This window comes from Toxoplasma gondii, chromosome VIII (genome assembly GCF_000006565.2).
Source record: "Toxoplasma gondii ME49 chromosome VIII, whole genome shotgun sequence".
NCBI lineage: Eukaryota > Apicomplexa > Conoidasida > Eucoccidiorida > Sarcocystidae > Toxoplasma > Toxoplasma gondii.
In genome coordinates, this window is record NC_031476.1 from 663,758 (window position 1) to 677,798 (window position 14,041).

General features: G+C 50.6%; 2 protein-coding genes across 2 annotated transcripts; one reads left to right on the forward strand and one right to left on the reverse strand.

Annotated features, from left to right (window-relative positions):
- Window positions 1–453: 453 nt before the first annotated feature.
- TGME49_230180 (hypothetical protein) lies at window positions 454–6,717 on the reverse strand. Its single transcript, XM_002367898.1, has 8 exons — window positions 5,875–6,717; window positions 5,432–5,627; window positions 4,828–5,169; window positions 3,927–4,073; window positions 3,195–3,326; window positions 2,826–2,930; window positions 2,412–2,543; window positions 454–2,147 (listed from the first exon to the last, which is right to left on the reverse strand). Exons 1-8 carry the CDS (start codon window positions 6,388–6,390, stop codon window positions 2,089–2,091), a joined length of 1,629 nt encoding a protein of 542 aa, XP_002367939.1. The 5' UTR covers window positions 6,391–6,717; the 3' UTR covers window positions 454–2,088.
- A 2,588-nt stretch (window positions 6,718–9,305) lies between these two features.
- On the forward strand, window positions 9,306–12,901 carry TGME49_230190 (hypothetical protein). Its single transcript, XM_002367899.1, has 2 exons — window positions 9,306–11,752; window positions 12,065–12,901. The coding sequence occupies exons 1-2, from the start codon at window positions 11,077–11,079 to the stop codon at window positions 12,259–12,261; spliced, it is 873 nt and encodes a 290-aa protein (XP_002367940.1). The 5' UTR covers window positions 9,306–11,076; the 3' UTR covers window positions 12,262–12,901.
- Window positions 12,902–14,041: the final 1,140 nt, after the last annotated feature.

Genomic DNA, 14,041 nt, shown 5'->3' on the forward strand with positions numbered 1-14,041 from the left:
CGTTCATTAAGGCTGCTGCACAGTTTCGGTGCGGGTGGAGTGATACGCGTGCCCATTACCCCTCTGGTGGAAGTGGTCAGCGGGCAGCCGACCTCTCAGTACGCATGTAATTCAGGGGCGCTGCCCGGGTGTGTCGCACGCACGATCAGGAATTCGGCTGCAAATATTCATACGAGATGACTCTAGGCCGCGAGACATTTCAACTAGGTGCCTGGAGCTGAGCAAAGGCCTCGGTAAGCCTATTCGTAAGCATGTCTGAGACAGAAGCGACACGTGCAATTGCCTAGCTTTTTCCGTAGCAAACAATGTGCATATGTGGCGCCTTACGGTAGATATAGTTTGGTGACCTGCAAGAAATCTTCACCTCTTCTTGAGACACTGTTTTCCATGTCAATCGCTGGTCTATTACGTGGTTGTCCCCCTGCTGCGGGAATTAACGTTGCAATTATCAAACGCGATGAGACATCGGTTAATCAGGAGCAGACCCGATAACGCAGGTGGTCCGAGAGTCAACCAAAAGCACACAACTTGCTCAGGGGTAGCTTATGTGATATGGAATGAAAAAACCGAAAATTCGCATTGATTGACATTTAGCGACTCAGTCTTCGCATAGATATGGTCGATTCAGAAACTTTACTATCGCATTCGTTGTTGTGATTTAGAGTGTCTTGTCACACTTAAAGTTGTCACCACTGAATGCCGTTGTTGACACACAATGCCGAAGGAAGAAAAGTGGCTCTGGAAAGCCGTTTCCCTAAACTTCTCCGCATCACGCGTATATACATATAGATATTCACAGCATGCTGTAAGTATTTATAGAGGGACAACACAAGCTCTCACAAGCCGACGACCATTTCTCTGGCTAACGGCGAGGTTAGGGGAAACGCACCGCTCCCACTAGTCTACGGGTGCCTCAGGCAACGCCGTGATCCACGGTCGCCAAACTCCGACAAAAACAACATTACAGAATGACATTTGCACCAACAACGCATTCCACACGTGGAACATGTGCACATATAGACACTGCGCTGATACCCGTCGTGTCATCAGTGGTTAGTGGACGATGGCAAGGATTACTGGCAAGGGAAAGCGACTCCACAGCTCATAAACCTCTTGTACAACAGTACTTGCCATCGTCGTCAAGCGTTCACACATGCTGCGCACAGCAGTTATAAAGCAACACCGTGCTGCGTTACTAGAGCAGTACAACCGTACAATGCCGGAGAAAAAGCCAACCGTCATAGAAGCTGAATGGATTAATTCAACCTCCGCCGGCCGACGACCCACTTGGTCTTTTATTAAGGGTTGATTCATTGTATCAGCAAGGGTGGGCCGATGTGGATGAGCAAAAAGTCAGATCCTTGGACGTCCATGGAATGAAGACAACTACTTGACATCATGTGGCAAAGAGCTAAAACGCGTGTACTTCGCACCATCCATTTCGTATGATGTATTTGATACCATGCAATGAGCTTTCACAACGCATAAAAACACCGTAACATGCGAATTCGCAAACCCAGTCGCACTCGGTCTGGCTGTTCCCTTCGCCGAGGCGTGTACGTCAAATACACACTGTTGTCTCGACTTGCCGAGGCGAGTGCGACAGCAAAAGGCGTTTGTGGTTGCAAAAGCGACAGAGCATCTATACAAAGTATTCAGTACCGTCAAAAGTGCAGCGAACAGTCCCTAGTGTCACCAAATGTGACAAACATACCTTACAGTCGTGAAAACTTGTCAACAGTATGCTCGCGCTGAAATTCAGGTACCTATGCGGACCACTCCACAACTCGTATTGGACTGGGTACTATCGCCAAACGAATCCGCATTCTCCCAAAAACAGCATGTACATGTGTATCACCAAATGAAAGTTCACTATTTCCCCGACGGTGCAGACATACGCGCGTCGAACGCATTACGGATGAGGACGCCGTGTAACACTGCGAACAACATACGTGCCACATAGACGCCAGCTCTGTCGGCTACCAGCCTAATCGTAGCTATCATCATCCACGCTCCGTCATTCCACTGGCTTTGCCAGTACCAATAGGGCACTTTGAACACACATTCGCTGCCCCTAAAACAAACGGGTTAATTACCCTTAGTGGGTGGTTTAACGATGCGTAGCGGCGGAAGCTCAGACACTCCTCCTAGAGAACACAAACACGCATCACAGCACAAAGAACCTCGCCACCTTGCTGAGCAACAAAACAAGAACGATGCCCAACCCTGACGACCGGAGTGTAGACACTGGATTTTGACACGGTAAGACTATTCTCAGTGCGATAGTGCTCCCCGGGGTTCCCATGCCCGAAGACGCGTCTCTTGGCAAAAAGGTGGCAGCATCTTGTTGGACGAGTGGCGAGAGAACTCAAATGCATAGTGCGAACTGACGACAGGCATGCGACACCCACGTCTCTCAAGAAGACCAGTCTTCGTTGACCACGGGTTGAAAGGAGGCCTCGTCCTGGGAGGACCTCTTGATTGTGAGAGTCGAGCTTCCAGATGCTGGGATGACGAGGTGGATGACTTTCTAGCTGGAGGTGCTGGAAACAAGCATACAAGGGGGAAACTACTCTCGGGTTCTTCCTTCTCGAACACACGCGAATCCATGTCTCGTCCGGTTGTGAAGGCAAAGCGACGACTATCAACGTAGGCTACGGAGATGCCTCCACCTGTATGTTTTGCACAGCCGACAGCCCTGCTCGTGAGCACCTGCTGACTGGCAACCAAAAAATGGATCACCATTATCCTGGTCATTAGAACGCACGCTTCGACAGCTGAAATGCTACAGCTGTCTCTATCTGGAAGATCACTTCTCCACCTACTGGTTTGAGGAGTGACTGTGGAGTGCTTTCGACTGTCCGCAGGATTCCTGTAGCCTGAAGCGAGAGGACGAGGGATGTATAGCGGTGGAAGCTCAGACACTCCTCCTAGAGAACACAAACACGCATCACAGCACAAAGAACCTCGCCACCTTGCTGAGCAACAAAACAAGAACGATGCCCAACCCTGACGACCGGAGTGTAGACACTGGATTTTGACACGGTAAGACTATTCTCAGTGCGATAGTGCTCCCCGGGGTTCCCATGCCCGAAGACGCGTCTCTTGGCAAAAAGGTGGCAGCATCTTGTTGGACGAGTGGCGAGAGAACTCAAATGCATAGTGCGAACTGACGACAGGCATGCGACACCCACGTCTCTCAAGAAGACCAGTCTTCGTTGACCACGGGTTGAAAGGAGGCCTCGTCCTGGGAGGACCTCTTGATTGTGAGAGTCGAGCTTCCAGATGTTGGGATGACGAGGTGGATGACTTTCTAGCTGGAGGTGCTGGAAACAAGCATACAAGGGGGAAACTACTATCGGGTTCTTCCTTCTCGAACACACGCGAATCCATGTCTCGTCCGGTTGTGAAGTCAAAGCGACGACTCTCACAGTAAACTGCGGAGATGCCACTACCTTAGTCACTCAGGCACGCTCTGTATGTCAGCGAGACACCGACTGGCCACACAGAGTCACCATACGCCAGAAGAGCAACCACTGTAACTGTCACGCCTGAGTCCATCGACATCGTTGCCAGACCCATTACCTGCTTCGCCCGTCTGCTAAGCTCCTGACATTGAGGCAGGTTAGTTCTGCGGTCACTGGAGCAGGATCTTGCAATCTACATCACTTGACAAACCATGTTATTATAGTACTCACGAGGAGTAAACAGACGCGGGCTCTGAATCGAATTCCGCGTAACGTAGAGAGTGAGGGGAGTACTTCGAAGCAGGCACTTCTGTCAGCGGTGCTGGTTGTTACAGTTTCGCGACCACAAACACCACACGCAATTCCCTAGTCAGGACAAAGGTGCCCTGCCGGTGCTAGACTGTCCCCTCCCCTGTGACAATCCATTCGTACGGGAAGTCCGCCACGACAGGCACTTACGTGATGATACCACTGACGATATGGGATATGATGGAGTGTCCAGCAGCATTTCTACCGTCTCCTGCGTGAGTCCTTCCAGAGCACTGCGGGATGACGGCGGCCTGGTGGAAAACGCTGTTGAACCTTTTTCCGTGAGTGAGGATAAGCCTGTAAAATGGCAACAGTTCATAATCCGCCCAAACTGATAATAATGCGACGATGCAGCGAATCACATGTGGCAGTTCGCTTTGAACGTTGAGAAATGACTGGTCTATCGTGTCTAGACCCTCCAAACGACCTTCCGAAACTGCCGAACACGAACTGATACCTTATGATCATCCCGCCAGGTTGCTGCATCTCCTACAATGGTGCCTGGCTGCATCTCCTACAATGGTGCCTGGCTGCATCTCAGCCATGAAACGGCATCAAGCGGAACTTTCGTCACCCCGCCCCTCCATCTGCGAAAGGAACACAAACAATGGATGCACATCTCGGCATCCAGACGCCCTCGTCGTAGTATTCGTAAATCAGTCTAAATTACGCTCCCCAGTCAACCCGTTTTCCTGGTTACACCTGGTCTACCATGTGACTCCAAAACAGTCACGATTGCGAGGCACTCCGTCCTTTAAATCACACTTGAAGGAAGTGTGACGAGGATGCTGGTGAAAAAGACAACATGGGGTACTTTACATGCAGAGAGACTTGTTTTAGGCACTTCTTACGCCTGACCGACTCATGCCTAGATCTCTGACGTCACAGCAACTCTGGACAGGCCGTCACGCTCATGGCTGTTGCCTCGGCAGTACCATGGACGGTGAACCGTCCCTGTTCTGTTGTGAAACATGTACTTGTTCCTTTGTTCCACTGTTTGTAGCAGCAGCACTTTCGTGGGGCAAAAACAGGTTGTGGAAAGTGTCCTTACTGGGTTCAGGCCGCAGACGCGATTCTGTGAGTCCTGCTGGTTCCACACGACGCCTCTTGTCCGGACCATTGGCCCCACCCGCTGGTCGTTTCCTGCTAGCCACGGCGCCAGACTGTGAAGTCGAACCTTGATTCGGCATTTCGGTCCCAAGATTCACAACCCCAAGTGGCTCATAGACTAAGGAATCAGACAGAGTTCCTGTAGATACTAGTCCTTCCGGCTCTTGCTTTCCGGGCAATAGCACGAGGGGGATTATTGTGCCGGGTTGGCCTACCATGTGCTGAACCGAAGTAGCGGTATAAACTGATGGGACGAGACCAAGCATCCCTAGTGATCTATAATCTGCAGACAGTTCTCGCATCAAAGCGAAACTAACGTTGTACAGCTCCTCAGCGCCCTAGCGGAAGCATTTTTAGATGGATCTCACGCATTCGCTGTTACAACCCAGAAGACGCATTCCGACTACTTGGCATGGTACACAAACGCAGACCAAAACGTGAACCTCGCATCTGGCTCGTGTGTGCGCGATTAACTGGCCACTGTGTGATTTGGTTTGTCTCCAAGCAGCCAAACACCTCCCTGAGTATCTCGTGTCCTAACTCACCTCCACTCAAAAATCCAACAGGGTGGATAAGATACGGTACTGGCTGGGGATACCCTGAACGATTTGGGATTACCGACGTCGCGGCAGCCCCCTCGTCTGTCGAGTCAGTCCTGGGTTGTCCACCAGTCCCGCTGAGTGTCGTTGTTGGCTGGAGGCCTCCACGCGGCGCGGGCAGTTGTCCAGGATTCCCAGAATGCTGAAGCCACACTCCCGTCGAAGATGCATAGAAAAACAAACCAAAGTAACGTAACTCTTTTTATGGCGCAATCGCTAAGCGACCAGCACGACTGCCGAATATTCACAGCCTCCTAAGAGTAGGCAATGGGGTAGCGACCGCTCGTTTGTCCACAGCCCCCGTGTGCTAGCAATAAGGTAAATATGGCAGCTGATGCACTGGCTTCCTGAAAATCCAACGTAACTTGGATATACGCGGGAGTGCTTACCGATGCTCCCTGTCGTCTGCTGGTGGTAGCAGACGAGCGCCTCTTCGATTTTTGCTGCCCTGGGTGCCATTTTGCGCCTTCCAGAGTGCCGTAGGGTACCCAGTCCAGCGCAGGGGTCTCACCTTTTCGGAATACCGATGTCAGGAACGCCGGCCCCTGTCGGTGATTTTCGCTAGTCTTGGCGCTAGTGGACGCCGAAGACTGACTGCTCTGGGACGAAAGTCCCGCGTCGCTTCTTACCGTCGTACCCTGTCTGCTACTGCTACCTCCGCTGGAGCTTCCGCCGTGATACCCTCTGGTCGAATCTGATCCAGACTCTCGTTCCTTCGGGTCATGGAGTAGGGGATCACTAGCGCAGACCTGTAAAACGAAAGGCCCGCTTTCAGTGCCGCCCATCTTCACCCGGTCCTTCCAGTCTGGCGTTGGAAGAATACCAACAGAAAGTGCCACCACCAATACCAGGCTACAAATAGAGACGGCACAAATGTTTGCGGTATATCGTGCCATCTGGAGCATCACTGATGTATAAATACGCTACGTGCACGAAACAGCTGTCAGACGAGCTGCAGATACCTTTTCGCCACCAGCTATCGAAACTGTGTTTGGACCGGGCGATCTTTTGTCACTGTCACCTCAATCCACATCAAAACTTGAAGATCACTGTGTCAGCACTCCAAACCACGCAATGTTACTTTATTCATCGACGACTCATGTGAAGACGCCAAGTTGTACGAGACCGTGTACGGACACGTAATTGGACACAAAGAGTAAGCTTAACGCCCCCAGAAGGCGCAGTAGTTTGGTGCATTAGCCTTCTCCTCCATATACGAACAAAATGTTGTTCTTTTCGTGGCCCGACATTGAGTCTGCTTGGGTGCGACGATTCGCTGCTGCGTCGCTGTTCTCGCGTCGCTGGACCGCTCTCATCAACCACGTGGGGGGGTCGCATCGAAAGAGCTAGGTACCGACGGCTGGTGGTAAAGTAATCGGAAGGGAAACAGTTGTTTTGGTATCGCATGAGAGAAAAACAACACATGTAAACTCAACAGCGCGGTTTTCTCGGGTTTATGCACATGAAGCTGCGTTCCTGGCTGAGCAATGCCAAAAGTGTACGTCAAAGCACATTGCACGTGCAATGAGCTAGGTAGTCCGAAAATAATTTAGAATCGTTAAGAGTAGACTGGGTATAAGGATGGTGTCTGTGTTCTTCACCATAATCCAACGTTCGTTGAGAGCATCCTTGCCAAACACCGAACGGCGTAGAAGGCACGACAACCAGTTCTACATCACTCTCTAGCATCTATGCTCGACAGTCCTTGGAGACGTAATTCATCTATCAGGAGCGGCTCAAGAGTCTGAAGACACTGGTCTAGCAATCAGCCAGGCAGGGTGTTGCTCTTTTTGGCTAACACCTTTGCTGCTTCCGCCGTTGTGTCAAAACGAGAATCCTAGCAGTGGAGGGTTTTTGCATATTCAATGGCATATGATCGAAACGTCTCGACACAGAGAGGGTAGATGCCGAAAAACGACACAGTCCGCATCTCATGCAAATCGACTAGAGGACCCATAAGCTGCAGCATTACTTTAAGCAATGGTTTTAGCACCGACAGGTGATGTTGACGCCTCCACTACCGCCACGAGCAGAACCTTAACAGCAGTACTCTCGACCTCTATAAGAAGTTGCCGTTTTTCAGCGGGTTTGTCCATTTGTCGTTTAGCACACACACAGAAAAAGCGGATGCCTGTTTGTCATCTGAAACCGCAGTTGTGATACGTCTGTTAGTTCAAGTCGCGAACAACGACCCACTACGATTTTACGTTCAAACCCAACAAGCACCTCACGAAGCTTGACGGTTCCCTACAGCAGGTAACGGGGGTGCAGCAACCGAGAAAGTAAGGACGCTGAGATGAGGACATCTGTTGAACTGTAACTTCTTTTTTACGCTTAGCGTAACGCGGCAACAGGAGGGCGACGCAGACAGCGTATAAATATTTACAATGAAAAGTACAAACCTCCGGGGCAGTCTGCCGTAAACAGCTTCGGCCGGAAGTGCATCTTGCCAACGGGAAGGTTTTGGTTGTGGTCTGTCCAGCGACAAGAAGTCAAATGTATTTGTGTATGTCTGCCGTAAATCGTTTTCTGTCAGTGCTGTTTGTCTGCACTGGAGAAACATCTTTGAACCGCAGCATGTTCTACAGAGGGACATTTTTCATGTCACATCGAATGTTGGGCATTGCCTCAAATGGTAGTCTAATGTTTACTTTGTACTGGTCCACACTGCACCAGCTTTGGCTGCCATCTTTGTGTATACAGAAAGGTGACGGTAAAGATGAATGGCCAGCACCATGCTTCATCCTCATTTTGGCAAGCATAGTCGTGGTTTCCTGTGGTAGGGGGGCAAATATCGGTTTTAATGCTACAGATGTGTGTCTTCATCCTCGAGCTGCACCCTGGACGTCGTCGGCATGGTCACTCACACCCTGACTTGCGTTCGCATTGACCCACAGACCTTGCGCCTTCCTCGAATGACACCTGGCACCTACCATCCACCTCTCAAGCATTTATTCTTCTGGAGACCATGTCACCCCCGTCCGCAGGACTCAGCCTCTGACGAGTGCTTTGTGGACATTTTTGAGTAGCAGTAACCTGTGGGGGGAGGTGTGCAGATCGTGTCTGTAGAAGAGACTGTGCCACTGCGTCAAGAGGATGTCCTTCAGTGTTTACTGCATGAACTGGGCCACAGCGACCACAAATCCGTGCATACGAGCAATCAGTGACCGGCATTGGACAGACACAACCGCGACAGGGGCAATCCAGCTTCTCAACGCCTCTATCAATGTGGAATCACTTTGCGCATCATCGACTCTAGCAATCGCCCAGAACCCTACACATTGGTACAACGTGAAGAAAGAACGCGCTAGTCTAAACCAGGTCACGTCATCCATGAAGTGCAAGGCCTAATTCTGGAAGACTGAATATACCGCGGCGTTTGCTCGGGAACACTGCAGTAAGTGTACAGTCGTGCCGCAAAGCCCCACTCGTACTGAGTCATTCGTGCTGTCTCACAATGATTTAGATCTATGCAAAACCTGTTTTCTCAACAAATGTAAATATATGATCGAGATTGTCTCGTTTCCTCGTAACACGTGGTACATGGTTCATCGGCGAAGCGTAGAAACAGGGGGGGAGGGTCTAAATAGCTCTTGGGAAATAGACGGCCTACAAAGCGTGGTATTTCCAAGAAGAGACAATACCTAAAAGAACTCTGATTAATGAAGGTACACACAAAAGCTGTTTCCACAGTCACGTACGATTTCCACCTCCTCTTTTAAAATCCACAGAGCTTCTTGTCGAAAACGCACGCCCGGTCGGGCGCAGTGGCTCTTCCGATGGTGATTTATCTTGGATCCTCCAGTTCATGACAAAGATCGTTGGCGCACTCTCCTACGGCTATACGCGAAACATAATGATATTTCGCTTACGCAAGTGATCCTGTTCATTTTACGCTTCCGACAACGGGTTATGCCCGAATAAGGACGTCCAGCGAAGCCAGCGAGTGTCCGAAAGCGACTGTATGTTTTTACCGTCTACAGCTTCCGAGTTCATCGATGACGTTTTTCACCGACACTGCCGAGTGTGTTTTTTTACTTCTTTACCGTATCTTCTGTGTACAAATTTGTTTTCTTTTCTGGGGTGCCAAAACCAGTCTGCAACTCGTGTCGTGACTCAGCATTTTCCGCACCCACCCTATCGCAATTTGGTCTCCCCTTTTCCTCGTTCGCCGCGTCGCCTTCTTTCCACAGGCCGGGGCGTCTACTGAGTTTCGTTGTTCGGATGTCTTGTTTTCTAGGAAGACTGGTTGACGTTTAGAGGAAAGGCAACTCACCTTCCACGCGTCAACTTCTGGGACGTCGCGATTGTGAACAGCGTTGGTGTCGGGCAGGATAGCGCACTGAGCGCGTTTTCTTCATGGCATTGGGGGATCTTGTAAGTAGTTTTGAGGTTCTCTGCTCAGAAAACTTTTCTCTCGAACTCAGGCTGTTTTCTGCGAAGGGGGCGGTATCGGCTAGGTTCATTTCGTGGTCAACGTAAGGTAACGGTGTGATCAGAGCAACAACGTCTGCTGCGACAGAGCGCTGCGGACGCCTCATACTTCGAGGGTTCTCGGCATTTCTTCTTCATTTCGAAGACGCTGTCTCACTACCCACAGCCAGCGTATTGGAAGAGTGACCACTACGAAGCTGCGCCTACAGCATACTTCTCGAAATAGGGAAACAGTTCGTGGTACAAGGGCACTGCAATAGCCATGGCTTGGTTGTGGTCGTGTTAGTATTTCCTTCTGTAAGCGACACGATGCAGTAAGCCCTTTTACTACGTTGTCTTAAGCGGTTCTGCTCAGGTGGAGTGCGAGAATGTGTGGATCTGGCTTCATCGGTAAGAGGTTGTGCGGTGGATGCTTGGCAGAAGTGCTCGACAGCCTTAGGTCATTCTTTTGCCATCTTGGTGATATGAATAATGACGAAGGTGTGTCATTCTCCACTTGTCTTATGGTAGTTTCGCTTGGTACTATCTGCAGGGTTTGACGAAAACGTAACGGGGAACACCGTCAGGGAATTATCGTGTGCGCCCAGAGGAGGTTGGCCACAAGGAGCCATTGTTTTTGCATTGTCAACAAATCTGAACCCTGTAACAATTTTTTCCCCATTTAATGGGTGAAGGCTGTCCTTGTGGGGTTTTAAGCTCTCTCGCTCGTTTTTGCTTGTATAGTGTGTATCTGCCCAGTTGCTGCATTGTCTGCAGATGCGACTCTCACGTGATTCTCAGCTGTGAGTCGAGTAACTTGCACCACGAATCGTACGCTTCGGTCCTACTTTCACTTTTGTGCATGCACACTTATGTGTGCGGGACTTGCACATGTATCTGTACATTTCGTGTGCATATAGGTACGCGATCGACACAGTTTTGCTGCCTATCGGGTGCGGTTTCATCTTGTGTGTTTTCGAGCGTGATCCGACGCAGGGTCGCATTCACAGCTGGCGTAGGGGATTCGATTTCTCCAGTTTCTCTTCATCTGTAAGGGCTACTTGTGTGAACTTTTCGGAGACAGTTTGATGTAATATCGGTCCTCTTGAGGTGCTTTGCATATTTGGCACATCGCCGGGCAAAGGTCGAGATTTCCGCATGGATGTAAATGTGGCATCATGTCGACTGAAAGAAAAAGCAAGTCGACACTGCGCACTGTGGGGACTCTCTTCCGGGGACTGAGCAGAAAAGAGAACACTTCGGAGGGAACCCAGCGCGTAACAGTACCAAGTACCGCTTTACCGTCGGACAGCCATCGTGGAAGAAGCTCAGGCCGCTCTCCGACTGGACCTGGGGCTCCAGAATTAGGTACCCAAGAGGCAACAGCAGGGACGCGGGCGTCAGGCTTTGGCACCGGGGCGTGTACCCCGCAGGTCCCTCGGTCCTGGAAAGGGAAACGCATGAGGCGAAGTCGCCATGGTGTCGCCTCCCACGTCAGGAAGGTCTTGCGCATGAGAGGGGGGACTGTAAAGCCAGAATATGCCAACGTCTTCCTTATCCTAGGGTTATATGATGGAGAATTGATTCAAAATGGCTACGTCTGTCTGCGAGCAGCTGACGTAACTGACTGGGGCGTCGAGGGTGCCCCGCACGCGGCCGCTCACGAAGTTGTGGTAATAGGTGTAAAGGCTGCTGTCAAGCCTCCGACGCTGACGGAGGAGAGACGAGCAGTGATTTACCTCCGAGACTACTTGGCTAGCCAATTGACCGGATACCCCTTCCTCCGCCACTGTATTCTGGTGAACAAGAGAAATCGACGCAGTAGTAATTCGAATGTCTACTATTCAGTGTTGGGTAAGTCTCTTTAGTTCTTCGGACACGATTCCACGGAACTCCTGGGACTGTCCGTGCACGGGAAAAAATGTCATCCGCGGTGTTTTGAGTTCAGAATAGTGTAGTTTTCGGTAGGTGCTATGTAGGCATACCTAGAGTGGAGGGGGCATCGACTCAGCGGTCGCCAGGCGATACACACAGCTGCGTCCTTCTGGCCATTCATTCTCTCTCGAATTGACTCCTTTGGTGTCTCGCATCTTTAGAGGTTGCTAGTATACGTGTACATGTATGCCCTTGAATTTGTAAAGATGCCTCGCGTATGTGTGCCATCAGGGACAGGCCAATACATGGCCATTGTAAACGCTGCGACTCAGGTGGATGGTATGGCTCCCCTCGAAGTTTGCGTTGTACGTCGTAGTGGAGGCCCTCAGTTCGAAATGGCAGGGACCAGCCACCGGTCTATTGTAGGCAGTGTCGTTGGCACGTTGCGTTCTTCTGTGAGAGAGCTGGGTCTCGTCACCACTGACTAAAACAAGACACGCACGAGAGGAGGCATAAAGAGAAGCGGAGCTGCCCTTTCTGCTTAGTTGTCTCAAGCTGTCCATCAGTATTTCTAGCTGCCGGCTGCCTCGGAGCGAGCGGTTGTGTGGTCCACAAGGTGCCCGCGGCAGTTGTCTTTTTGCGAGTAGACGCACAGTTATCTGGTGAGGGATGTTCTTCAGTGTCACAGCTATGTGGGGACGCTGGTGTGCGGTGAAAGTGAGCAGCGTACGACGCTTGTGACACTAGTTGCAGAGACATTGAGGGTGATACGCAGCAGGTTTGAGATGGAGAGTAGCCAGGACATTTTTTCTGTCTTAGCGTTTGGATCAGAGCGCGTCTAGTAGTTTCTGCAGATGGGACACCGACATCTGTAGAAATAGATACTGCGCGAGCTGTCGAGCAGCTGTAGATGGCATGTCGTCGGTCTATATGGAGCGCACTCGGGGCCGCTGTTTGAGTTTGAGATCTCCACCAGATGTTTGGGGACGTGAAATTGCGTTGTGTTGGAACTGGATGGCAGTCTACCGTGAGGGGTTGCAGGCCATAACTTTGGTTCCTCTGTGACATCTCAGCAGGGGCTGATTGCCAAACTTCCTATCACTGGATTTCTAATATGAGTGTAGTTTCGTGATGGCGGTGTTGAAACACCAGAGACTTGTCGCATGGGGATGTGCCACCTGATATTTGCTGAGATGCAGCCTCATAGATGGTAGACCGTCTTACCATCTAGGCAACATGCTCCCACTAACTAGAGGGCGGTTCAGTCTTTTCGCAATTTCCTTAGACATACATTCTCGAACTCGTCTCAGCGTTAATTCCAACGGTTTTAGATGAGCCAAAATCAACACCAGCAAACACGGTGTGTCCAGTCATGCGTCAGCGTCTGATAGGCAACCAGAAGACTTCTCATCTCACGGTGTATGTGGTACAGACCCTCTCTTAAAACCTGATCCAAAGCGATGTTTTCATGTGACGTACAATGAATGACACCAGGAGGTAGAAGAAGCGTAACAATAGTTTTTTTTATGGGGAAAAAGCTGTACACCGGCGGAAGAGATAAGAGCACTGCGCGGAAGCCTTGTAAAATCCTTGGGGTATGCTGTGCAATTGATTTCCCGAACACGAGTACCTCTTGTTGAAACACGACTGTGGAAGTAGCTTGGTTCAATCCTGTATTCAGAGGCATGCCACGACAGTGCAGCCGTGGTCTCAGAGGCTGACGAATACGGGAGCTTCACTGTAGATTGGCAAACAGGGATGTCCTAATATAGTTATGCTCAAAAGGAGTTTGGCTCCACCTCTTCACGGAGCCTGCTGCTACAGCACTCTAATAAAACATGCTTCATGTAGGCCTGTAACTTCATAGAAGGTGGTGTCTGACATCGAAACGAGTGCAAGGGCCACTCATTTTGAGGGGGGCCTACATTAAATATACCTGCGTTCCAGACTGGAGCGACGCCTGGCTGCACATGTGCATTCTTGCTTGTCCATGAAGTGAATTTTGAGTTTTTTTCTTATTAGGATGGACAGGTGACGTGAAGGATTTCGTTGTGAAGTGGACCAATTACTGGCACACCACCTTTCAGAGACTCGGTTACGTTGATGCGTCTTCCCCGAGAGTGCGGTGGGCCCGTGAAGCACAATGAGCTGAGATACAACCACCCTTGAGCGGGCTTCTGCACAGTGAATGACAGAATATGTAGTCTGTCGAAGCGGGTTCTTCCACCCTGTCGGCGCCGTCTGCAGCGTTTCCTCGTTGGAGCTACA

Excerpts from the sequence above, each read along its gene's own strand:
- TGME49_230180 (XM_002367898.1), bottom strand. The coding sequence starts at position 6,390 with ATGCTCCAGATGGCACGATATACCGCAAACATTTGTGCCGTCTCTATT. Across the intron at positions 5,170-5,431 it reads TGTTGGATTTTTGAGTGGAG|ATTATAGATCACTAGGGATG; the intron begins GTGAGTTAGGAC and ends AACTGTCTGCAG. Across the intron at positions 2,148-2,411 it reads GACTGGTCTTCTTGAGAGAC|GAGGAGTGTCTGAGCTTCCG; the intron begins GTGGGTGTCGCA and ends TGTGTTCTCTAG.
- TGME49_230190 (XM_002367899.1), top strand. The coding sequence starts at position 11,077 with ATGTCGACTGAAAGAAAAAGCAAGTCGACACTGCGCACTGTGGGGACT. Across the intron at positions 11,753-12,064 it reads TGTCTACTATTCAGTGTTGG|GGACAGGCCAATACATGGCC; the intron begins GTAAGTCTCTTT and ends GTGTGCCATCAG.